We start from the raw sequence: 24285 nt of genomic DNA on the forward strand, positions 1-24285 counted from the left end.
ATCCGTGGTGGAGGCTGGATTAGTGCAACATCCACCCGTCACCGTGGTGATCCGCAGTAGAGGCGGGATTAGTGGAACATCCACCCATCACCGTGGTGATCCGCGGTTGAGGCGGGATTAGTGCAACATCCACCCGTCACCGTGGTGATCCGCAGTTGAGGCGGGATTAGTGCAACATCCACCCGTCACCGTGGCGATCCGTGGTGGAGGCTGGATTAGTGCAACATCCACCCGTCACCGTGGTGATCCGCAGTAGAGGCGGGATTAGTGGAACATCCACCCATCACCGTGGTGATCCGCGGTTGAGGCGGGATTAGTGCAACATCCGCCCGTCACCGTGGCGATCCGTGGTGGAGTAAAATGCTGAGTAAAATGAAAATAAAATTAATAACTTTTGTGACATCATAGAAGTCTGATGTCCAACACGCTCCAGTATTAATTTTTACATGAAGAGCTAGCTGTAGTAGCTGGTAGCTGTGCGCCCGCAGTGTTTATCCGACCTGCTTCATACGATCAGTAACAGAAGCTGAAGAATGGTCTGTTTGTGTGTTTGTTTTTTGTAGGTGCTGTCCAGAGGTGCAATTGTGCAGCATGGTCGTATCCCAGTGAACGTCAAAGGAGGAAATGGTACAAATTCATATTATTAAGTCTGTGGAGTAATTTGGGTTTAACACGGGTGACCTCAGAAGGGAGGTACTGCTTGTTGACTCAAGTTAACTCCTGTGAAGCCATGCTGCTGTGATGGATGCAGGATGTGGTTCAGCATCGTCTTCCTGAAATCTGCAAGTCCTTCCCTGAAAGAGACGTTGTCTGGATGGGAGCAGATGTTGCTCTAAAACCTTTATGTGCCATTTTAAATGAGCTTTGGTCCAGAGAAGACGGAAGAAGCTGGTTCTGGATCCTGTTCACATCTGGTTTCTTCTCTGCATGATGGAGCTTTAACCTGCATTTGTGGGTTTCAGGGTGAACTGTGTTCACAGACAGTGGTTTCTGGAAGTCTTCCTGAGTCCATGCAGTGGTTTCCAGTGAGACTCATGTCTGCTTTTAATGCAGAAGATCACCAGCATCCAGCCTTGTCCCATGCACACAGAGATTCCTCCGGATTCTCTGAATCTTCTGATGATATTCTACACTGTAGATGGAGGATCTTCAAAGTCTGAGGAACATTTTTCTGAAACTGTTCCACAGTTAGTAGATCCAGTTTGTCTCAGATTGGTGAAGCTCTGTCCATCTGTCCTGAGAGACTCTACCTCTCTGAAATGCTCCTTTTATACCCAGTCATGTTACTGACCTGTTGCCAGGTAACCTGATTAGTTTCTGGTTTGTACCAGGTACTTTTTGTTGCTCCTGTTTCAACTTTTTCCAGACGTGTTGCTGCATCAGATTCACTATCAGCTCATGTTTTCATCTCATGGTGAAACGTCTCCGTTTCATCCTCTGATGTGTTGTTTATCTTCTACTGGGAAGAAAATATGAGATGATGAGATTTATTTTAGAGTCACTGAAAGGTGGGTAAAGGTTTGTCGCAGCAAACAGAACCACTATGGAGATCACTTAAATCAGCAAAGCATCTCAGCCTGCACGTTGTGACAAAACCTATCAGGGTCGATCCTGTACAACCCTAATATGTCTGCTACAAACCTGCAGGGGCGGCGTTGCAGTCCAGCTCTAACCTCACATCATTATCAGACATCTTTATGGATGAAGGATCACCACCTTCAGCTAAATCTGTCCAAGACTGAGCTTATTGTCTTTCCAGCCAATCCTTCCTTACCGCCACAGATAAGCTTGCAGCTTGACTCCATCACACTAGTGCCTACGTCTTCTACCAGGAATCTTGGTGTCATGGTAGACAACCAGCTGACCTTTAAGGACCATGTTGCCTCGGTTTCCTGGTCTTGCCGATTTGCTCTCTACAACATCAGGAGGATCAGATCCTACCTGACTGAACACACAACCCAGCTCCTGGTCCAGGCTCTGGTCATTTCAAGCATTGACTACTGCAACTCCTTACTGGCTGGCCTGCCTGCATGCTCAGTTAAACCTCTGCAGATGATCCAGAACGCAGCAGCACGTCTGGTCTTCAACCAGCCCAAAAGAGCTCATGTCACTCCGCTGCTAATCGCTCTCCACTGGCTTCCAGTTGCAGCGCATCAGATTCAAAGCTCTGCTTCTGGCTTACAAAACAATAACCCAAACGGCTCCGGTCTACCTCCACTCCTTAATCCAGAGCTACACTCCCTCTCCACAGTTACGTTCTGCCAGTGAAAGACGCCTAGTGCTCCCACCACAATGTGGCGCTACATCAGTAGCTAGACTCTTCTCCTCTGTTGTTCCCCGGTGGTGGAACGATCTACCAAACTCCGTCCGATCCACAGAGTCCTTATCCACTTTTAAGAGCAAGCTAAAGATTCAGTTGTTTAAGGAGCATTTCCACATTTAGCTTAACTCTTCTACTCAGAATGAGGTAGAAAGATTTGTCCAGCTCTGTGGCTCAACCAGGTACTGAAGAAGCTGTGTGCACTTATGCCCAAGTTGATATTATGTGATGAAATCGTGATCTTGTATTTAAACAAAATGACTTACAAAAAACTACAAAAAAAAAACAAAAAAGCACTTCTTCTTGCACCACATGACAGCACCTGGTCCACCTGGACTCCAGCAGTCTGACTACCACTTCATGATGACGTCCATCTTGTTTAAATTCTTGCATTTGTTGTTCTTCCTCTCAAATGTAAGTCGCTTTGGATAAAAGCGTCTGCTAAATGAATAGAATAGAATAGAATGGAATGGAACATCATGCTGAGACATGAGTCACTCTGGATGAAAGTAGATCCTCTTTACTGTTTCTTTGTGCTTCAGTGAACAAAGGTGAGCTGAGTGTTCCTCTCAGCGAGGTGGCGAACCTGGCTCCGGTCGCCCAGGTGGTGCTTTACACCGTGATGCCCAGCGGAGAGGTGGTGGCCGACAGCCAGAGCTTCCCCATCCAGCTGTGCCTCAACAACAAGGTAGGACGTCTGAAAATGAGCTGCTGTGAGGATTGAGTCTTCATGTGATCTAACCTGTGTTTCTCTCCTGTCCAGGTGTCCCTGAAGTTCTCCTCCCTCCAGGAGCTTCCGGCCGAGAAGACCAGTCTGAACCTGCAGGCTCACCCCAGCTCGCTGTGCTCGGTCCGGGCCATCGACCAAAGCGTCCTCCTGCTGCAGCCGGAGCAGGAGCTCACCGTCGACTACGTAGGACACGTTGCAGTGTCGCGGCGTGTTGATTGTTGCACGCCACCTGTTTAAAATGGCGAGGCGTGGGCGTGGTCGGCTCATGTGCAGGTGTTCTCTGTCCATACAGGTGTACAGCCAGCTGCCCGTGCAGAAGCTGTCGGGGTACTTCTACGATGTGGATGACTTCGAGCCGTACCCCTGCTTCCCAATACCAAGACCTTGGCCTGAGGCTGAACCTGAACCAGAACCTGAACCAGAACCTGAACCAGAGAGAAGCAGGCGCTCTCTCTACTTTGGAGGATCAAATCAGAAGAATGACGTCTTCAGCGTCTTTAAAGTAGAGAATTTCTCCGTCTCTCCATCTTTCCTGCTTTCCTTTTAATATGAACAAGTTTTCCCTCCATCCTTCTTCCCTCTGCTTACATCCTCGCTTCATGCCATCACGCATCATTCAGCTTTTATTTGCTTCTCATAACTCACAATACATGTGTGTTTTCTTGGCTCTTTCTCCACTTTCAGGAAATTGGGATGAAACTCGTGACCAACTCTGACGTGAAGAAACCGATTGACTGCCACAGAAAGAAATACGACATTTTATATAATGTTGGTATGTTGTGTTTTATAGGAATCTCATAACAAGCTGTAAAATACTTCCTTGAGACCTGGGATGTGGGATCTGGGATGTGGGATGTGGGCTCTGGGATGTGGGATCTGGGATGTGGGATCTGGGATCTGGGATCTGGGATGTGGGATGTGGGATCTGGGATGTGGGCTCTGGGATGTGGGATGTGGGCTCTGGGATGTGGGATCTGGGATGTGGGATGTGGGCTCTGGGATGTGGGATCTGGGATGTGGGATGTGGGCTCTGGGATGTGGGCTCTGGGATGTGGGATCTGGGATGTGGGCTCTGGGATCTGGGATCTGGGATGTGGGATCTGGGATGTGGGATGTGGGCTCTGGGATGTGGGATCTGGGATCTGGGATGTGGGATCTGGGATGTGGGATGTGGGCTCTGGGATGTGGGATGTGGGATCTGGGATGTGGGATGTGGGCTCTGGGATGTGGGATCTGGGATGTGGGATCTGGGATGTGGGCTCTGGGATGTGGGATCTGGGATGTGGGATCTGGGATGTGGGCTCTGGGATCTGGGATCTGGGATCTGGGATGTGGGATCTGCGATGTGGGCTCTGGGATGTGGGCTCTGGGATGTGGGATGTGGGATCTGGGATGTGGGCTCTGGGATGTGGGATCTGGGATCTGGGATGTGGGATCTGCGATGTGGGCTCTGGGATGTGGGCTCTGGGATGTGGGATCTGGGATCTGGGATGTGGGCTCTGGGATGTGGGATGTGGGCTCTGGGATGTGGGACCTGGGATGTGGGATCTGGGATGTGGGATGTGGGCTCTGGGATGTGGGATGTGGGCTCTGGGATGTGGGATCTGGGATGTGGGATCTGGGATCTGGGATCTGGGATGTGGGATGTGGGATCTGGGATGTGGGCTCTGGGATGTGGGATCTGGGATCTGGGATCTGCGATGTGGGCTCTGGGATGTGGGATCTGGGATGTGGGATGTGGGATCTGGGATGTGGGATCTGCTGTGTAGGGGTGTAATGATGTATTTTTCCATCCATGTTTTCACAGAATATGACTCTGTTGTTCCGATGGCCTTCAACATGATGCCGCAGAGGGCCGGTGAGAAAGGCGCGCAGGCAGAAAATGAGGAGGTGAAAGCTGAGAAAAAGGAGACGGTCAGAACCTTCTTCCCTGAGACCTGGATCTGGGACCTGGTTCCTGTGGGGTAATAAGTCTGGCTGGCGTTAGTCTCCAGCCGTTTACTGATCTTTCCACACGTCAGAAACACTGAATGTCTCATTGCGAGTGTAAACGTTGCCGTCTGCTGGCAGAGAGACCGGGTCCGTGGACCTGGAGAAGACCGTCCCCGACACCATCACCAGGTGGGCGGCGGGAGCCTTCTGCGTGTCCTCTGCAGGCTTCGGCATCTCGCCCAACGTGGGACTCACCGTCTTCCAGCCGTTCTTCGTCAGCCTCACGCTGCCCTACTCTGTCATCAGAGGCGAGGTGTTCACGCTCAGAGCCACCGTCTTCAACTACCTGTCCAGGTGCATCATGGTGAGTGCTGCTGGCGGGCCGACCCGCGATTGGTGCTGGCGGGCCGACCCGTGATTGGCCGCTCAGAGGCACGAGGCTGCAGCTCATTCGCTCGTTGCTGCTTCCACTCTGTCTGCTCATTCTATTCTGTTTAAAGTTTGTTTTTATTTTTAACTTTTTCTCATTCTATTCTTTTTATTTTGTTAGTGATTTTCTTTGTGTAAAATTTTTTATTTTCTTTTAAGCTTTTTATTTTTGGAAAGTGATTTTTTTTTTTTTTTTTTTTTTTTACTTTTTTACATTTTTATGATTTTATTTTTAAGGAAAAATCTTGTTTCTTTTAAATTGTTTTATGGAAGCTTTTTTTAACTTTGTTTTTTAGATTTTTCATTGATTTTATTTTTTAATTTGGGGAATTTCTTTCTTTAATTATTGAAAAAATTTGGGGGACTTTTCTGTTTTAGACTGAGGCGATTTTAAAACTGATATTTTTATTATGGGAAAGTGGTTTTCTTTTATTTCTGGTGTTTAGAAGTTTATCTTTTCTTAATGCTTTATAGATTTTTGTTTTTTTTGCTTTTTTAATTTCCTTTTGTGACCATTTCATGAAACCGTGTTTTAGTCAAAATGTGCTGCCCTGGTAGAAACTACAGATGTCCAGTCATGTAAAGACTTTTTTTCCTGATTATATGGCAGAACAGATGGATGGAGGAAGGTTGGAGAAACCTAAATCTATTCAGAAAAGTATCACTTGATTTGTTTAAAAGACCACGAAGCCTCCAACCCAGGTTTGTGTTTCCAGGTGAAGGTAACCCTGGCCGAATCAGACCAGTACAGCTCCAAAACCTGTGATGGTTGCCAGTACACAGCATGTGTGTGTGGAGAAGAAAGCAGGACCTTCTCGTGGATCGTCACGCCGACCGCTCTAGGTATCTTTGACCCGTTTCATCAGGATCATTATCCTGCACATCATTCAATCTTCTGAAACAGAATTATTATTATTATTATTATTATTATATATGGGAAACAGGACTGATCTTTTCTAATTTAGGGTTACAAGACAAGTTAATTGATCTTGATCTCAGATTTCTTATTAAGGACAAAGAATAAAATGCTGTTTTCTTCATTTTATGAGGATAATGTTTATTGGGTCCGATCCAGCCTTAAAATGAGCTACAACAGGCTAATTAAGCCTCATTAAGGGTCTTAGCAGCAGCTGGTTCAGCAGCGCTGGAAGCAAAGCGCTGTCTGGCCCGCGAGCAGAGATTTCTATCAGCCTCCATCAGCGGGATGGAGACGGGGCTCTGATGAATGTCAAGCTGCACTCCGCTAACTCCCCCTCAGAGGAGTGCTGACAATCACTTGTACTAACAAGTCAGGTAGGATCTCTGACGAAACATGGAGAAAGCGCTCCCCGAGGGGCCGATCCACTCTCGTCCTCTGAGTGAAGGGTTGTGGGCTGAGAGGGAAGTCGGGGATGGGAGATGGAGCTGATGGGGAGAGATGGAATGATCAGGCAACAAATGGGGCTTAATAAGGGTGAATGAGGAGATAAACAGGTGGGAGGAATACACAGGAAGGATGCAGGAACAGGGAGGGCGATGAGTGGAACAGATGGGAAGCTGTCTCCATGCACACGGTGTGACAGTAACGGTGATCAATACCAGTCTGTCTGTGTACACAGGAAACGTGAGCTTCAAGGTCAGCGCCGAGGCCCTGAAGACTGAAGAACTGTGTGGCAACGAGGTGGCCGCGGTGCCTGAGGTGGGCCGAATCGACACGGTCATCCGCCCCCTGCTGGTGGAGGTGAGTACCTGCCAATGACAACGCAAAGAAAAGAACATCTTCTTTTGTTTGTATAAATGAAAACAAATGTGGCAAAAACCAGTTTAACCCTTAATACTCAAACAGATTTTTTTCTTTATCTAAACCAGTCTGTAACAGCTTTTAATCCCAGTATAAACCAGTCTGTAGCAGCTTTTAATCCCAGTATAAACCAGTCTGTAGCACCTTTTAATCCCAGTATAAACCAGTCTGTATAGCTTTTAATCCCAGTATAAACCAGCCTGTAACAGCTTTTAATCCCAGTATAAACCAGTCTGTAGCAGCTTTTAATCCCAGTATAAACCAGTCTGTAGCACCTTTTAATCCCAGTATAAACCAGTCTGTATAGCTTTTAATCCCAGTATAAACCAGCCTGTAACAGCTTTTAATCCCAGTATAAACCAGTCTGTAACAGCTTTTAATCCCAGTATAAACCAGTCTGTAGCAGCTTTTAATCCCAGTATAAACCAGTCTGTAGCACCTTTTAATCCCAGTATAAACCAGTCTGTATAGCTTTTAATCCCAGTATAAACCAGCCTGTAACAGCTTTTAATCCCAGTATAAACCAGTCTGTAGCAGCTTTTAATCCCAGTATAAACCAGTGTGTAACAACTTTTAATCCCAGTATAAACCAGTCTGTAACAGCTTTTAATCCCAGTATAAACCAGTCTGTAGCAGCTTTTAATCCCAGTATAAACCAGTCTGTAACAGCTTTTAATCCCAGTATAAACCAGTCTGTAGCAGCTTTTAATCCCAGTATAAACCAGTCTGTAACAGCTTTTAATCCCAGTATAAACCAGTCTGTAACAGCTTTTAATCCCAGTATAAACCAGTGTGTAGCAGCTTTTAATCCCAGTATAAACCAGTCTGTAACAGCTTTTAATCCCAGTATAAACCAGTGTGTAACAGCTTTTAATCCCAGTATAAACCAGTCTGTAACAGCTTTTAATCCCAGTATAAACCAGTGTGTAACAGCTTTTAATCCCAGTATAAACCAGTGTGTAGCAGCTTTTAATCCCAGTATAAACCAGTGTGTAGCAGCTTTTAATCCCAGTATAAACCAGTCTGTAACAGCTTTTAATCCCAGTATAAACCAGTTTGTAACAGCTTTTAATCCCAGTATAAACCAGTCTGTAACAGCTTTTAATCCCAGTATAAACCAGTCTGTAGCAGCTTTTAATCCCAGTTTAAACCAGTCTGTAGCAGCTTTTAATCCCAGTATAAACCAGTCTGTAGCAGCTTTTAATCCCAGTATAAACCAGTCTGTAACAGCTTTTAATCCCAGTATAAACCAGTGTGTAGCAGCTTTTAATCCCAGTATAAACCTGTGTGTAGCAGCTTTTAATCCCAGTATAAACCAGTCTGTAACAGCTTTTAATCCCAGTATAAACCAGTGTGTAGCAGCTTTTAATCCCAGTATAAACCAGTCTGTAACAGCTTTTAATCCCAGTATAAACCAGTGTGTAGCAGCTTTTAATCCCAGTAAAAACCAGTCTGTAGCAGCTTTTAATCCCAGTATAAACCAGTCTGAAACAGCTTTTAATCCCAGTATAAACCAGTCTGTAGCAGCTTTTAATCCCAGTATAAACCAGTCTGTAACAGCTTTCAATCCCAGTATAAACCAGTCTGTAGCAGCTTTTAATCCCAGTATAAACCAGTCTGTAGCAGCTTTTAATCCCAGTATAAACCAGTCTGTAGCAGCTTTTAATCCCAGTATAAACCAGTCTGTAACAGCTTTTGATCCCAGTATAAACCAGTCTGTAGCACCTTTTAATCCCAGTATAAACCAGTCTGTAGCACCTTTTAATCCCAGTATAAACCAGTCTATAACAGCTTTTAATCCCAGTATGAACCAGTCTGTAGCAGCTTTTAATCCCAGTATAAACCAGTCTGTAGCAGCTTTTAATCCCAGTATAAACCAGTGTGTAGCAGCTTTTAATCCCAGTATAAACCAGTGTGTAGCAGCTTTTAATCCCAGTATAAACCAGTGTGTAGCAGCTTTTAATCCCAGTATAAACCAGTCTGTAACAGCTTTCAATCCCAGTATAAACCAGTCTGTAACAGCTTTTAATCCCAGTATAAACCAGTGTGTAGCAGCTTTTAATCCCAGTATAAACCAGTGTGTAGCAGCTTTTAATCCCAGTATAAACCAGTGTGTAGCAGCTTTTAATCCCAGTATAAACCAGTGTGTAGCAGCTTTTAATCCCAGTATAAACCAGTCTGTAACAGCTTTTAATCCCAGTATAAACCAGTGTGTAACAGCTTTTAATCCCAGTATAAACCAGTGTGTAGCAGCTTTTAATCCCAGTATAAACCAGTCTGTAACAGCTTTTAATCCCAGTATAAACCAGTGTGTAGCAGCTTTTAATCCCAGTATAAACCAGTGTGTAGCAGCTTTTAATCCCAGTATAAACCAGTGTGTAACAGCTTTTAATCCCAGTATAAACCAGTCTGTAGCAGCTTTTAATCCCAGTATAAACCAGTCTGTAGCAGCTTTTAATCCCAGTATAAACCAGTGTGTAGCAGCTTTTAATCCCAGTATAAACCAGTCTGTAGCAGCTTTAAATCCCAGTATAAACCAGTCTGTAATAGCTTTTAATCCCAGTATAAACCAGTCTGTAACAGCTTTTAATCCCAGTATAAACCAGTCTGTAGCAGCTTTTAATCCCAGTATAAACCAGTCTGTAACAGCTTTTAATCCCAGTATAAACCAGTGTGTAGCAGCTTTTAATCCCAGTATAAACCAGTGTGTAGCAGCTTTTAATCCCAGTATAAACCAGTCTGTAACAGCTTTTAATCCCAGTATAAACCAGTCTGTAGCAGCTTTTAATCCCAGTATAAACCAGTCTGTATAGCTTTTAATCCCAGTATAAACCAGCCTGTAACAGCTTTTAATCCCAGTATAAACCAGTCTGTAGCAGCTTTTAATCCCAGTATAAACCAGTCTGTAGCACCTTTTAATCCCAGTATAAACCAGTCTGTATAGCTTTTAATCCCAGTATAAACCAGCCTGTAACAGCTTTTAATCCCAGTATAAACCAGTCTGTAGCAGCTTTTAATCCCAGTATAAACCAGTCTGTAGCACCTTTTAATCCCAGTATAAACCAGTCTGTATAGCTTTTAATCCCAGTATAAACCAGTCTGTAACAGCTTTTAATCCCAGTATAAACCAGTCTGTAGCAGCTTTTAATCCCAGTATAAACCAGTCTGTAGCACCTTTTAATCCCAGTATAAACCAGTCTGTATAGCTTTTAATCCCAGTATAAACCAGCCTGTAACAGCTTTTAATCCCAGTATAAACCAGTCTGTAGCAGCTTTTAATCCCAGTATAAACCAGTCTGTAACAGCTTTTAATCCCAGTATAAACCAGTCTGTAGCAGCTTTTAATCCCAGTATAAACCAGTCTGTAGCACCTTTTAATCCCAGTATAAACCAGTCTGTATAGCTTTTAATCCCAGTATAAACCAGCCTGTAACAGCTTTTAATCCCAGTATAAACCAGTCTGTAGCAGCTTTTAATCCCAGTATAAACCAGTGTGTAACAACTTTTAATCCCAGTATAAACCAGTCTGTAACAGCTTTTAATCCCAGTATAAACCAGTCTGTAGCAGCTTTTAATCCCAGTATAAACCAGTCTGTAACAGCTTTTAATCCCAGTATAAACCAGTCTGTAGCAGCTTTTAATCCCAGTATAAACCAGTCTGTAACAGCTTTTAATCCCAGTATAAACCAGTCTGTAACAGCTTTTAATCCCAGTATAAACCAGTCTGTAACAGCTTTTAATCCCAGTATAAACCAGTGTGTAGCAGCTTTTAATCCCAGTATAAACCAGTCTGTAACAGCTTTTAATCCCAGTATAAACCAGTCTGTAACAGCTTTTAATCCCAGTATAAACCAGTCTGTAACAGCTTTTAATCCCAGTATAAACCAGTCTGTAGCAGCTTTTAATCCCAGTATAAACCAGTCTGTAGCAGCTTTTAATCCCAGTATAAACCAGTCTGTAGCAGCTTTTAATCCCAGTATAAACCAGTCTGTAACAGCTTTTAATCCCAGTATAAACCAGTGTGTAGCAGCTTTTAATCCCAGTATAAACCAGTGTGTAGCAGCTTTTAATCCCAGTATAAACCTGTGTGTAGCAGCTTTTAATCCCAGTATAAACCAGTCTGTAACAGCTTTTAATCCCAGTATAAACCAGTGTGTAGCAGCTTTTAATCCCAGTATAAACCAGTCTGTAGCAGCTTTTAATCCCAGTATAAACCAGTCTGTAGCAGCTTTTAATCCCAGTATAAACCAGTCTGTAACAGCTTTTAATCCCAGTATAAACCAGTCTGTAGCACCTTTTAATCCCAGTATAAACCAGTCTATAACAGCTTTTAATCCCAGTATAAACCAGTCTGTAGCAGCTTTTAATCCCAGTATAAACCAGTCTGTAGCAGCTTTTAATCCCAGTATAAACCAGTGTGTAGCAGCTTTTAATCCCAGTATAAACCAGTGTGTAGCAGCTTTTAATCCCAGTATAAACCAGTGTGTAGCAGCTTTTAATCCCAGTATAAACCAGTCTGTAACAGCTTTCAATCCCAGTATAAACCAGTCTGTAACAGCTTTTAATCCCAGTATAAACCAGTGTGTAGCAGCTTTTAATCCCAGTATAAACCAGTGTGTAGCAGCTTTTAATCCCAGTATAAACCAGTGTGTAGCAGCTTTTAATCCCAGTATAAACCAGTGTGTAGCAGCTTTTAATCCCAGTATAAACCAGTCTGTAGCAGCTTTTAATCCCAGTATAAACCAGTCTGTAACAGCTTTTAATCCCAGTATAAACCAGTGTGTAACAGCTTTTAATCCCAGTATAAACCAGTGTGTAGCAGCTTTTAATCCCAGTATAAACCAGTCTGTAACAGCTTTTAATCCCAGTATAAACCAGTGTGTAACAGCTTTTAATCCCAGTATAAACCAGTCTGTAACAGCTTTTAATCCCAGTATAAACCAGTGTGTAACAGCTTTTAATCCCAGTATAAACCAGTGTGTAGCAGCTTTTAATCCCAGTATAAACCAGTGTGTAGCAGCTTTTAATCCCAGTATAAACCAGTGTGTAGCAGCTTTTAATCCCAGTATAAACCAGTGTGTAACAGCTTTTAATCCCAGTATAAACCAGTCTGTAGCAGCTTTTAATCCCAGTATAAACCAGTCTGTAGCAGCTTTTAATCCCAGTATAAACCAGTGTGTAGCAGCTTTTAATCCCAGTATAAACCAGTCTGTAGCAGCTTTTAATCCCAGTATAAACCAGTCTGTAGCAGCTTTTAATCCCAGTATAAACCAGTCTGTAGCACCTTTTAATCCCAGTATAAACCAGTCTGTATAGCTTTTAATCCCAGTATAAACCAGCCTGTAACAGCTTTTAATCCCAGTATAAACCAGTCTGTAGCAGCTTTTAATCCCAGTATAAACCAGTCTGTAGCACCTTTTAATCCCAGTATAAACCAGTCTGTATAGCTTTTAATCCCAGTATAAACCAGTCTGTAACAGCTTTTAATCCCAGTATAAACCAGTCTGTAGCAGCTTTTAATCCCAGTATAAACCAGTCTGTAGCACCTTTTAATCCCAGTATAAACCAGTCTGTATAGCTTTTAATCCCAGTATAAACCAGCCTGTAACAGCTTTTAATCCCAGTATAAACCAGTCTGTAGCAGCTTTTAATCCCAGTATAAACCAGTCTGTAACAGCTTTTAATCCCAGTATAAACCAGTCTGTAGCAGCTTTTAATCCCAGTATAAACCAGTCTGTAGCACCTTTTAATCCCAGTATAAACCAGTCTGTATAGCTTTTAATCCCAGTATAAACCAGCCTGTAACAGCTTTTAATCCCAGTATAAACCAGTCTGTAGCAGCTTTTAATCCCAGTATAAACCAGTGTGTAACAACTTTTAATCCCAGTATAAACCAGTCTGTAACAGCTTTTAATCCCAGTATAAACCAGTCTGTAGCAGCTTTTAATCCAGTATAAACCAGTCTGTAACAGCTTTTAATCCCAGTATAAACCAGTCTGTAGCAGCTTTTAATCCCAGTATAAACCAGTCTGTAACAGCTTTTAATCCCAGTATAAACCAGTCTGTAACAGCTTTTAATCCCAGTATAAACCAGTCTGTAACAGTTTTTAATCCCAGTATAAACCAGTGTGTAGCAGCTTTTAATCCCAGTATAAACCAGTCTGTAACAGCTTTTAATCCCAGTATAAACCAGTCTGTAACAGCTTTTAATCCCAGTATAAACCAGTCTGTAACAGCTTTTAATCCCAGTATAAACCAGTCTGTAGCAGCTTTTAATCCCAGTATAAACCAGTCTGTAGCAGCTTTTAATCCCAGTATAAACCAGTCTGTAGCAGCTTTTAGTCCCAGTATAAACCAGTCTGTAACAGCTTTTAATCCCAGTATAAACCAGTGTGTAGCAGCTTTTAATCCCAGTATAAACCAGTGTGTAGCAGCTTTTAATCCCAGTATAAACCTGTGTGTAGCAGCTTTTAATCCCAGTATAAACCAGTCTGTAACAGCTTTTAATCCCAGTATAAACCAGTGTGTAGCAGCTTTTAATCCCAGTATAAACCAGTCTGTAGCAGCTTTTAATCCCAGTATAAACCAGTCTGTAACAGCTTTTAATCCCAGTATAAACCAGTCTGTAGCAGCTTTTAATCCCAGTATAAACCAGTCTGTAACAGCTTTCAATCCCAGTATAAACCAGTCTGTAGCAGCTTTTAATCCCAGTATAAACCAGTCTGTAGCAGCTTTTAATCCCAGTATAAACCAGTCTGTAGCAGCTTTTAATCCCAGTATAAACCAGTCTGTAACAGCTTTTAATCCCAGTATAAACCAGTCTGTAGCAGCTTTTAATCCCAGTATAAACCAGTCTGTAGCAGCTTTTAATCCCAGTATAAACCAGTCTATAACAGCTTTTAATCCCAGTATAAACCAGTCTGTAGCAGCTTTTAATCCCAGTATAAACCAGTCTGTAGCAGCTTTTAATCCCAGTATAAACCAGTCTGTAGCAGCTTTTAATCCCAGTATAAACCAGTCTATAACAGCTTTTAATCCCAGTATAAACCAGTCTGTAGCAGCTTTTAATCCCAGTATAAACCAGTCTGTAGCAGCTTTTAATCCCAGTATAAACCAGTCTGTAGCAGCTTTTAATCCCAGTGTAAACCAGTCTGTAGCAGCTTTTAATCCCAGTATAAACCAGTGTGTAGCAGCTTTTAATCCCAGTATAAACCAGTGTGTAGCAGCTTTTAATCCCAGTATAAACCAGTCTGTAGCAGCTTTTAATCCCAGTATAAACCAGTCTGTATAGCTTTTAATCCCAGTATAAACCAGCCTGTAACAGCTTTTAATCCCAGTATAAACCAGTCTGTAGCAGCTTTTAATCCCAGTATAAACCAGTCTGTAGCACCTTTTAATCCCAGTATAAACCAGTCTGTATAGCTTTTAATCCCAGTATAAACCAGCCTGTAACAGCTTTTAATCCCAGTATAAACCAGTCTGTAACAGCTTTTAATCCCAGTATAAACCAGTCTGTAGCAGCTTTTAATCCCAGTATAAACCAGTCTGTAGCACCTTTTAATCCCAGTATAAACCAGTCTGTATAGCTTTTAATCCCAGTATAAACCAGCCTGTAACAGCTTTTAATCCCGGTATAAACCAGTCTGTAGCAGCTTTTAATCCCAGTATAAACCAGTGTGTAACAACTTTTAATCCCAGTATAAACCAGTCTGTAACAGCTTTTAATCCCAGTATAAACCAGTCTGTAGCAGCTTTTAATCCCAGTATAAACCAGTCTGTAACAGCTTTTAATCCCAGTATAAACCAGTCTGTAGCAGCTTTTAATCCCAGTATAAACCAGTCTGTAACAGCTTTTAATCCCAGTATAAACCAGTCTGTAACAGCTTTTAATCCCAGTATAAACCAGTCTGTAACAGCTTTTAATCCCAGTATAAACCAGTGTGTAGCAGCTTTTAATCCCAGTATAAACCAGTCTGTAACAGCTTTTAATCCCAGTATAAACCAGTCTGTAACAGCTTTTAATCCCAGTATAAACCAGTCTGTAACAGCTTTTAATCCCAGTATAAACCAGTCTGTAGCAGCTTTTAATCCCAGTATAAACCAGTCTGTAGCAGCTTTTAATCCCAGTATAAACCAGTCTGTAGCAGCTTTTAATCCCAGTATAAACCAGTCTGTAACAGCTTTTAATCCCAGTATAAACCAGTGTGTAGCAGCTTTTAATCCCAGTATAAACCAGTGTGTAGCAGCTTTTAATCCCAGTATAAACCTGTGTGTAGCAGCTTTTAATCCCAGTATAAACCAGTCTGTAACAGCTTTTAATCCCAGTATAAACCAGTGTGTAGCAGCTTTTAATCCCAGTATAAACCAGTCTGTAGCAGCTTTTAATCCCAGTATAAACCAGTCTGTAACAGCTTTTAATCCCAGTATAAACCAGTCTGTAGCAGCTTTTAATCCCAGTATAAACCAGTCTGTAACAGCTTTCAATCCCAGTATAAACCAGTCTGTAGCAGCTTTTAATCCCAGTATAAACCAGTCTGTAGCAGCTTTTAATCCCAGTATAAACCAGTCTGTAGCAGCTTTTAATCCCAGTATAAACCAGTCTGTAACAGCTTTTAATCCCAGTATAAACCAGTCTGTAGCAGCTTTTAATCCCAGTATAAACCAGTCTGTAGCAGCTTTTAATCCCAGTATAAACCAGTCTATAACAGCTTTTAATCCCAGTATAAACCAGTCTGTAGCAGCTTTTAATCCCAGTATAAACCAGTCTGTAGCAGCTTTTAATCCCAGTATAAACCAGTCTGTAGCAGCTTTTAATCCCAGTATAAACCAGTCTATAACAGCTTTTAATCCCAGTATAAACCAGTCTGTAGCAGCTTTTAATCCCAGTATAAACCAGTCTGTAGCAGCTTTTAATCCCAGTGTAAACCAGTCTGTAGCAGCTTTTAATCCCAGTGTAAACCAGTCTGTAGCAGCTTTTAATCCCAGTATAAACCAGTGTGTAGCAGCTTTTAATCCCAGTATAAACCAGTGTGTAGCAGCTTTTAATCCCAGTATAAACCAGTGTGTAGCAGCTTTTAATCCCAGTATAAACCAGTCTGTAGCACCTTTTAATCCCAGTATAAACCAGTCTGTATAGCTTTTAATCCCAGTATAAACCAGCCTGTAACAGCTTTTAATCCCAGTATAAACCAGTCTGTAGCAGCTTTTAATCCCAGTATAAACCAGTCTGTAGCACCTTTTAATCCCAGTATAAACCAGTCTGTATAGCTTTTAATCCCAGTATAAACCAGCCTGTAACAGCTTTTAATCCCAGTATAAACCAGTCTGTAACAGCTTTTAATCCCAGTATAAACCAGTCTGTAGCAGCTTTTAATCCCAGTATAAACCAGTCTGTAGCACCTTTTAATCCCAGTATAAACCAGTCTGTATAGCTTTTAATCCCAGTATAAACCAGCCTGTAACAGCTTTTAATCCCAGTATAAACCAGTCTGTAGCAGCTTTTAATCCCAGTATAAACCAGTGTGTAACAACTTTTAATCCCAGTATAAACCAGTCTGTAACAGCTTTTAATCCCAGTATAAACCAGTCTGTAGCAGCTTTTAATCCCAGTATAAACCAGTCTGTAACAGCTTTTAATCCCAGTATAAACCAGTCTGTAGCAGCTTTTAATCCCAGTATAAACCAGTCTGTAACAGCTTTTAATCCCAGTATAAACCAGTCTGTAACAGCTTTTAATCCCAGTATAAACCAGTCTGTAACAGCTTTTAATCCCAGTATAAACCAGTGTGTAGCAGCTTTTAATCCCAGTATAAACCAGTCTGTAACAGCTTTTAATCCCAGTATAAACCAGTCTGTAACAGCTTTTAATCCCAGTATAAACCAGTCTGTAACAGCTTTTAATCCCAGTATAAACCAGTCTGTAGCAGCTTTTAATCCCAGTATAAACCAGTCTGTAGCAGCTTTTAATCCCAGTATAAACCAGTCTGTAGCCGCTTTTAATCCCAGTATAAACCAGTCTGTAACAGCTTTTAATCCCAGTATAAACCAGTGTGTAGCAGCTTTTAATCCCAGTATAAACCAGTGTGTAGCAGCTTTTAATCCCAGTATAAACCTGTGTGTAGCAGCTTTTAATCCCAGTATAAACCAGTCTGTAACAGCTTTTAATCCCAGTATAAACCAGTGTGTAGCAGCTTTTAATCCCAGTATAAACCAGTCTGTAACAGCTTTTAATCCCAGTATAAACCAGTGTGTAGCAGCTTTTAATCCCAGTATAAACCAGTCTGTAGCAGCTTTTAATCCCAGTATAAACCAGTCTGTAACAGCTTTTAATCCCAGTATAAACCAGTCTGTAGCAGCTTTTAATCCCAGTATAAACCAGTCTGTAACAGCTTTCAATCCCAGTATAAACCAGTCTGTAGCAGCTTTTAATCCCAGTATAAACCAGTCTGTAGCAGCTTTTAATCCCAGTATAAACCAGTCTGTAGCAGCTTTTAATCCCAGTATAAACCAGTCTGTAACAGCTTTTAATCCCAGTATAAACCAGTCTGTAGCACCTTTTAATCCCAGTATAAACCAGTCTGTAGCAGCTTTTAATCCCAGTATAAACCAGTCTATAACAGCTTTTAATCCCAGTATAAACCAGTCTGTAGCAGCTTTTAATCCCAGTATAAACCAGTCTGTAGCAGCTTTTAATCCCAGTATAAACCAGTGTGTAGCAGCTTTTAATCCCAGTATAAACCAGTGTGTAGCAGCTTTTAATCCCAGTATAAACCAGTGTGTAGCAGCTTTTAATCCCAGAATAAACCAGTCTGTAACAGCTTTCAATCCCAGCATAAACCAGTCTGTAACAGCTTTTAATCCCAGTATAAACCAGTGTGTAGCAGCTTTTAATCCCAGTATAAACCAGTGTGTAGCAGCTTTTAATCCCAGTATAAACCAGTGTGTAGCAGCTTTTAATCCCAGTATAAACCAGTGTGTAGCAGCTTTTAATCCCAGTATAAACCAGTCTGTAGCAGCTTTTAATCCCAGTATAAACCAGTCTGTAACAGCTTTTAATCCCAGTATAAACCAGTGTGTAACAGCTTTTAATCCCAGTATAAACCAGTGTGTAGCAGCTTTTAATCCCAGTATAAACCAGTCTGTAACAGCTTTTAATCCCAGTATAAACCAGTGTGTAACAGCTTTTAATCCCAGTATAAACCAGTGTGTAGCAGCTTTTAATCCCAGTATAAACCAGTGTGTAACAGCTTTTAATCCCAGTATAAACCAGTGTGTAGCAGCTTTTAATCCCAGTATAAACCAGTGTGTAGCAGCTTTTAATCCCAGTATAAACCAGTGTGTAGCAGCTTTTAATCCCAGTATAAACCAGTGTGTAACAGCTTTTAATCCCAGTATAAACCAGTCTGTAGCAGCTTTTAATCCCAGTATAAACCAGTCTGTAGCAGCTTTTAATCCCAGTATAAACCAGTGTGTAGCAGCTTTTAATCCCAGTATAAACCAGTCTGTAGCAGCTTTAAATCCCAGTATAAACCAGTCTGTAATAGCTTTTAATCCCAGTATAAACCAGTCTGTAACAGCTTTTAATCCCAGTATAAACCAGTCTGTAGCAGCTTTTAATCCCAGTATAAACCAGTCTGTAACAGCTTTTAATCCCAGTATAAACCAGTGTGTAGCAGCTTTTAATCCCAGTATAAACCAGTGTGTAGCAGCTTTTAATCCAGTATAAACCAGTCTGTAACAGCTTTTAATCCCAGTATAAACCAGTCTGTAGCACCTTTTAATCCCAGTATAAACCAGTCTGTATAGCTTTTAATCCCAGTATAAACCAGCCTGTAACAGCTTTTAATCCCAGTATAAACCAGTCTGTAGCAGCTTTTAATCCCAGTATAAACCAGTCTGTAGCACCTTTTAATCCCAGTATAAACCAGTCTGTATAGCTTTTAATCCCAGTATAAACCAGCCTGTAACAGCTTTTAATCCCAGTATAAACCAGTCTGTAGCAGCTTTTAATCCCAGTATAAACCAGTCTGTAGCAGCTTTTAATCCCAGTATAAAACAGTCTGTATAGCTTTTAATCCCAGTATAAACCAGCCTGTAACAGCTTTTAATCCCAGTATAAACCAGTCTGTAGCAGCTTTTAATCCCAGTATAAACCAGTCTGTAGCACCTTTTAATCCCAGTATAAACCAGCCTGTAACAGCTTTTAATCCCAGTATAAACCAGTCTGTAGCAGCTTTTAATCCCAGTATAAACCAGTCTGTAACAGCTTTTAATCCCAGTATAAACCAGTCTGTAGCAGCTTTTAATCCCAGTATAAACCAGTCTGTAGCACCTTTTAATCCCAGTATAAACCAGTCTGTATAGCTTTTAATCCCAGTATAAACCAGCCTGTAACAGCTTTTAATCCCAGTATAAACCAGTCTGTAGCAGCTTTTAATCCCAGTATAAACCAGTGTGTAACAACTTTTAATCCCAGTATAAACCAGTCTGTAACAGCTTTTAATCCCAGTATAAACCAGTCTGTAGCAGCTTTTAATCCCAGTATAAACCAGTCTGTAACAGCTTTTAATCCCAGTATAAACCAGTCTGTAGCAGCTTTTAATCCCAGTATAAACCAGTCTGTAACAGCTTTTAATCCCAGTATAAACCAGTCTGTAACAGCTTTTAATCCCAGTATAAACCAGTCTGTAACAGCTTTTAATCCCAGTATAAACCAGTCTGTAACAGCTTTTAATCCCAGTATAAACCAGTGTGTAGCAGCTTTTAATCCCAGTATAAACCAGTCTGTAACAGCTTTTAATCCCAGTATAAACCAGTCTGTAACAGCTTTTAATCCCAGTATAAACCAGTCTGTAACAGCTTTTAATCCCAGTATAAACCAGTCTGTAGCAGCTTTTAATCCCAGTATAAACCAGTCTGTAGCAGCTTTTAATCCCAGTATAAACCAGTCTGTAGCAGCTTTTAATCCCAGTATAAACCAGTCTGTAACAGCTTTTAATCCCAGTATAAACCAGTGTGTAGCAGCTTTTAATCCCAGTATAAACCAGTGTGTAGCAGCTTTTAATCCCAGTATAAACCAGTGTGTAGCAGCTTTTAATCCCAGTATAAACCTGTGTGTAGCAGCTTTTAATCCCAGTATAAACCAGTCTGTAACAGCTTTTAATCCCAGTATAAACCAGTGTGTAGCAGCTTTTAATCCCAGTATAAACCAGTCTGTAGCAGCTTTTAATCCCAGTATAAACCAGTCTGTAACAGCTTTTAATCCCAGTATAAACCAGTCTGTAGCAGCTTTTAATCCCAGTATAAACCAGTCTGTAACAGCTTTCAATCCCAGTATAAACCAGTCTGTAGCAGCTTTTAATCCCAGTATAAACCAGTCTGTAGCAGCTTTTAATCCCAGTATAAACCAGTCTGTAGCAGCTTTTAATCCCAGTATAAACCAGTCTGTAACAGCTTTTAATCCCAGTATAAACCAGTCTGTAGCAGCTTTTAATCCCAGTATAAACCAGTCTGTAGCAGCTTTTAATCCCAGTATAAACCAGTCTATAACAGCTTTTAATCCCAGTATAAACCAGTCTGTAGCAGCTTTTAATCCCAGTATAAACCAGTCTGTAGCAGCTTTTAATCCCAGTATAAACCAGTCTGTAGCAGCTTTTAATCCCAGTATAAACCAGTCTATAACAGCTTTTAATCCCAGTATAAACCAGTCTGTAGCAGCTTTTAATCCCAGTATAAACCAGTCTGTAGCAGCTTTTAATCCCAGTATAAACCAGTCTGTAGCAGCTTTTAATCCCAGTGTAAACCAGTCTGTAGCAGCTTTTAATCCCAGTATAAACCAGTGTGTAGCAGCTTTTAATCCCAGTATAAACCAGTGTGTAGCAGCTTTTAATCCCAGTATAAACCAGTGTGTAGCAGCTTTTAATCCCAGTATAAACCAGTCTGTAACAGCTTTCAATCCCAGTATAAACCAGTCTGTAACAGCTTTTAATCCCAGTATAAACCAGTGTGTAGCAGCTTTTAATCCCAGTATAAACCAGTGTGTAGCAGCTTTTAATCCCAGTATAAACCAGTGTGTAGCAGCTTTTAATCCCAGTATAAACCAGTCTGTAACAGCTTTCAATCCCAGTATAAACCAGTCTGTAACAGCTTTTAATCCCAGTATAAACCAGTGTGTAGCAGCTTTTAATCCAGTATAAACCAGTGTGTAGCAGCTTTTAATCCCAGTATAAACCAGTCTGTAGCAGCTTTTAATCCCAGTATAAACCAGTCTGTAGCAGCTTTTAATCCCAGTATAAACCAGTCTGTAACAGCTTTTAATCCCAGTATAAACCAGTCTGTAACAGCTTTTAATCCCAGTATAAACCAGTGTGTAGCAGCTTTTAATCCCAGTATAAACCAGTCTGTAACAGCTTTTAATCCCAGTATAAACCAGTGTGTAGCAGCTTTTAATCCCAGTATAAACCAGTGTGTAGCAGCTTTTAATCCCAGTATAAACCAGTGTGTAGCAGCTTTTAATCCCAGTATAAACCAGTGTGTAGCAGCTTTTAATCCCAGTATAAACCAGTGTGTAGCAGCTTTTAATCCCAGTATAAACCAGTGTGTAACAGCTTTTAATCCCAGTATAAACCAGTGTGTAACAGCTTTTAATCCCAGTATAAACCAGTGTGTAGCAGCTTTTAATCCCAGTATAAACCAGTGTGTAGCAGCTTTTAATCCCAGTATAAACCAGTCTGTAACAGCTTTTAATCCCAGTACAAACCAGTCTGTAACAGCTTTTAATCCCAGTATAAACCAGTCTGTAACAGCTTTTAATCCCAGTATAAACCAGTGTGTAGCAGCTTTTAATCCCAGTATAAGCCAGTGTGTAGCAGCTTTTAATCCCAGTATAAACCAGTCTGTAACAGCTTTTAATCCCAGTATAAACCAGTGTGTAGCAGCTTTTAATCCCAGTATAAACCAGTGTGTAGCAGCTTTTAATCCCAGTATAAACCAGTCTGTAGCAGCTGTCAGACTGGGAGGTAAAATGATGTAAAATGAATGTATGAATAGATGTAGCAGCATAAAGGCCGACCAGAAGAAGAAAGCAGAATTTATTACTAACAGAACTTTGTAGAAATAACACACAGATCAACAGTGACCAAACCTTTTCTCATCTCATCGTTCTCTCAAGTCTTGGCTTTCAGGAGAAAAAATATTGTTATTGAAACAAACACACAACAGAAACTATTTCCATGTTTCCACTTTTTCCTAATTTCCAGTTATTCCTGCTACTATTTACCTGCTATCCTCACTAAACCAACTCCAGCTCAGCTGCTTTGTGGCACCACCGTGCATCAGAAACGTCTTCTTGGCTTTATTCCAGCCATAGAGGAGCATTATTTTTCTTCTTTTCACACACACATAGTTGATCTTTGGCTGCTCCTGATTGGACGTTACCGTCAATCTAAGCTCTCTGATTGGTGGAAAGTCTGACAGGAAGTGGCTTCATCATCATGTCCAGGTCTAAATAGAGGTCTCTTAGCAACATAGTAGTGATGGTGATGTTTTTATGATGAAATGTGATAAATAATGCTGTTATCATGGATCATTGTGGATTTACCAGATAGAGTCTCTGAATAAAACTACATTTAGTGGCTGGATTGTAAACTTCCTGGACAGAATAGAAATGTCTGGAAAACCTCCGTAGATCAGCTAAAGGGTAAAATATCCATCACATTTACCCCACAGAGCTACACACTAGCCTCCTGGTGGAGGAGGAGATGGATCTCTGGGGGATCTGATGGAGGTTTAAGGGTTAAATGCAGCAGACGTCTCAGCTCAGTCTTTTTATTTATTTTATTTAGTAAAAACTTTGTATTTTTTAGGTTATTATGAAAGAAATATTCAGTAAATGAATAAAGTCCATGTTTGGATGAAGTGAATCAGCATCTCTTTTGCCTCCGCCAGCCTGAAGGATCGCCGCAGATGGTCAGCCACAACGCCCTGCTGTGTCCTGCAGGTAAGTCTGAAACCTGGAGCAGGAGCTACGTGTCCAGGTAAGCTGGTCTCATGTCTGCATCCCTGCTTGCTTCCAGAAGGACCGGTGGAGAAGAACGTCTCGCTGCTGCTGCCTGAAATCTTTGTGGCAGAATCCGCCCGAGCGTCCGTCTCCGTGCTGGGTCAGTAACCCGACATCGGGAAGGAAACCTGTGCAGCGGGAATCCTGACTGTTTCCATGTCTGCAGGTGATCTGATGGGCCGGGCCATGCGGAACCTGGACCAGCTCCTGGCCATGCCGTATGGCTGCGGGGAGCAGAACATGGTCCTGTTTGCTCCCAACATCTTCATCCTCAACTACCTGAAAAGCACAGGTCAGCTGACTCTGGAGATCCTGGAGAAAGCGACGCGCTTCCTGGAGAGCGGTGAGTACCGCTAGAACAGTGGTTCCCAACCTGTGGTCCGGGACTCCTCAAGAGGGTCTACTGGAAAGCACGGGGGTCCTTAAAGCTTTGACCCTTCAGAGCTGTGTGATTCATGTCCACACACTGTCTCTGTGTTAAGGAAAAATAGTTTGACTCTATGGAAGGACGGCTTGGCCAGAAGACATGATTTATGGTGAGAATCTGACTTTTGAAAACATAAAACCAGCACGGGGTCCTTAAGGAAAACAGGCTGGGAACCACTGAGCTAGAACACGTTTCCTTTGGTTTAAGATGAGATGATTAAAATTCATTTGAAGAAACAATCCAAGGTTAGATCCTGACTCAGCTTCACAGGCTGCTGATGCCATGACGTTGTGTTGTAGGATATCAGAGGGAACTTAACTACAAGCACGATGACGGGTCCTACAGCGCCTTCGGGAAGAGCGATGACTCTGGAAACACCTGGTCAGTGTTGGTGTGAATAAGTTACTGGATTTTTAACCTGATGTGTTTCCCTTGTTACTCTCCACGTAGGGAGAAACCCCCTCACGTTGCATCAGCAGCTGGAGAAGCATTAAAACATTGATCCAGAAAGCTTCCACATCTCCTGCTTCATGTAACAAGAGGACAAAAACCAGATGCAGATGTGGTGGGAGGAAGATGCTCAGAAGGCATCATAATGATTAGCTTTATT

General features: G+C 41.7%; 1 protein-coding gene across 1 annotated transcript in view; it reads left to right on the plus strand.

Moving 5' to 3' along the window:
• The window catches only part of LOC121646581 (alpha-2-macroglobulin-like protein 1), a 53527-nt gene that overhangs the window by 19488 nt on the left and 9754 nt on the right, over positions 1–24285 (plus strand). Inside the window, exons 13-25 of the mRNA XM_041995645.1 lie at positions 564–627; positions 2863–3008; positions 3084–3233; positions 3343–3552; positions 3735–3822; positions 4858–5014; positions 5121–5346; positions 6128–6254; positions 7010–7131; positions 23137–23188; positions 23265–23348; positions 23415–23591; positions 23975–24056. Coding sequence (XP_041851579.1) covers positions 564–627; positions 2863–3008; positions 3084–3233; positions 3343–3552; positions 3735–3822; positions 4858–5014; positions 5121–5346; positions 6128–6254; positions 7010–7131; positions 23137–23188; positions 23265–23348; positions 23415–23591; positions 23975–24056 — 1685 coding nt within the window. The remainder of the gene's footprint in view (positions 1–563; positions 628–2862; positions 3009–3083; positions 3234–3342; positions 3553–3734; positions 3823–4857; positions 5015–5120; positions 5347–6127; positions 6255–7009; positions 7132–23136; positions 23189–23264; positions 23349–23414; positions 23592–23974; positions 24057–24285) is intronic.

The sequence above is a fragment of the Melanotaenia boesemani genome, chromosome 9 (assembly GCF_017639745.1).
Source record: "Melanotaenia boesemani isolate fMelBoe1 chromosome 9, fMelBoe1.pri, whole genome shotgun sequence".
Classification (NCBI taxonomy): Eukaryota; Metazoa; Chordata; class Actinopteri; order Atheriniformes; family Melanotaeniidae; genus Melanotaenia; species Melanotaenia boesemani.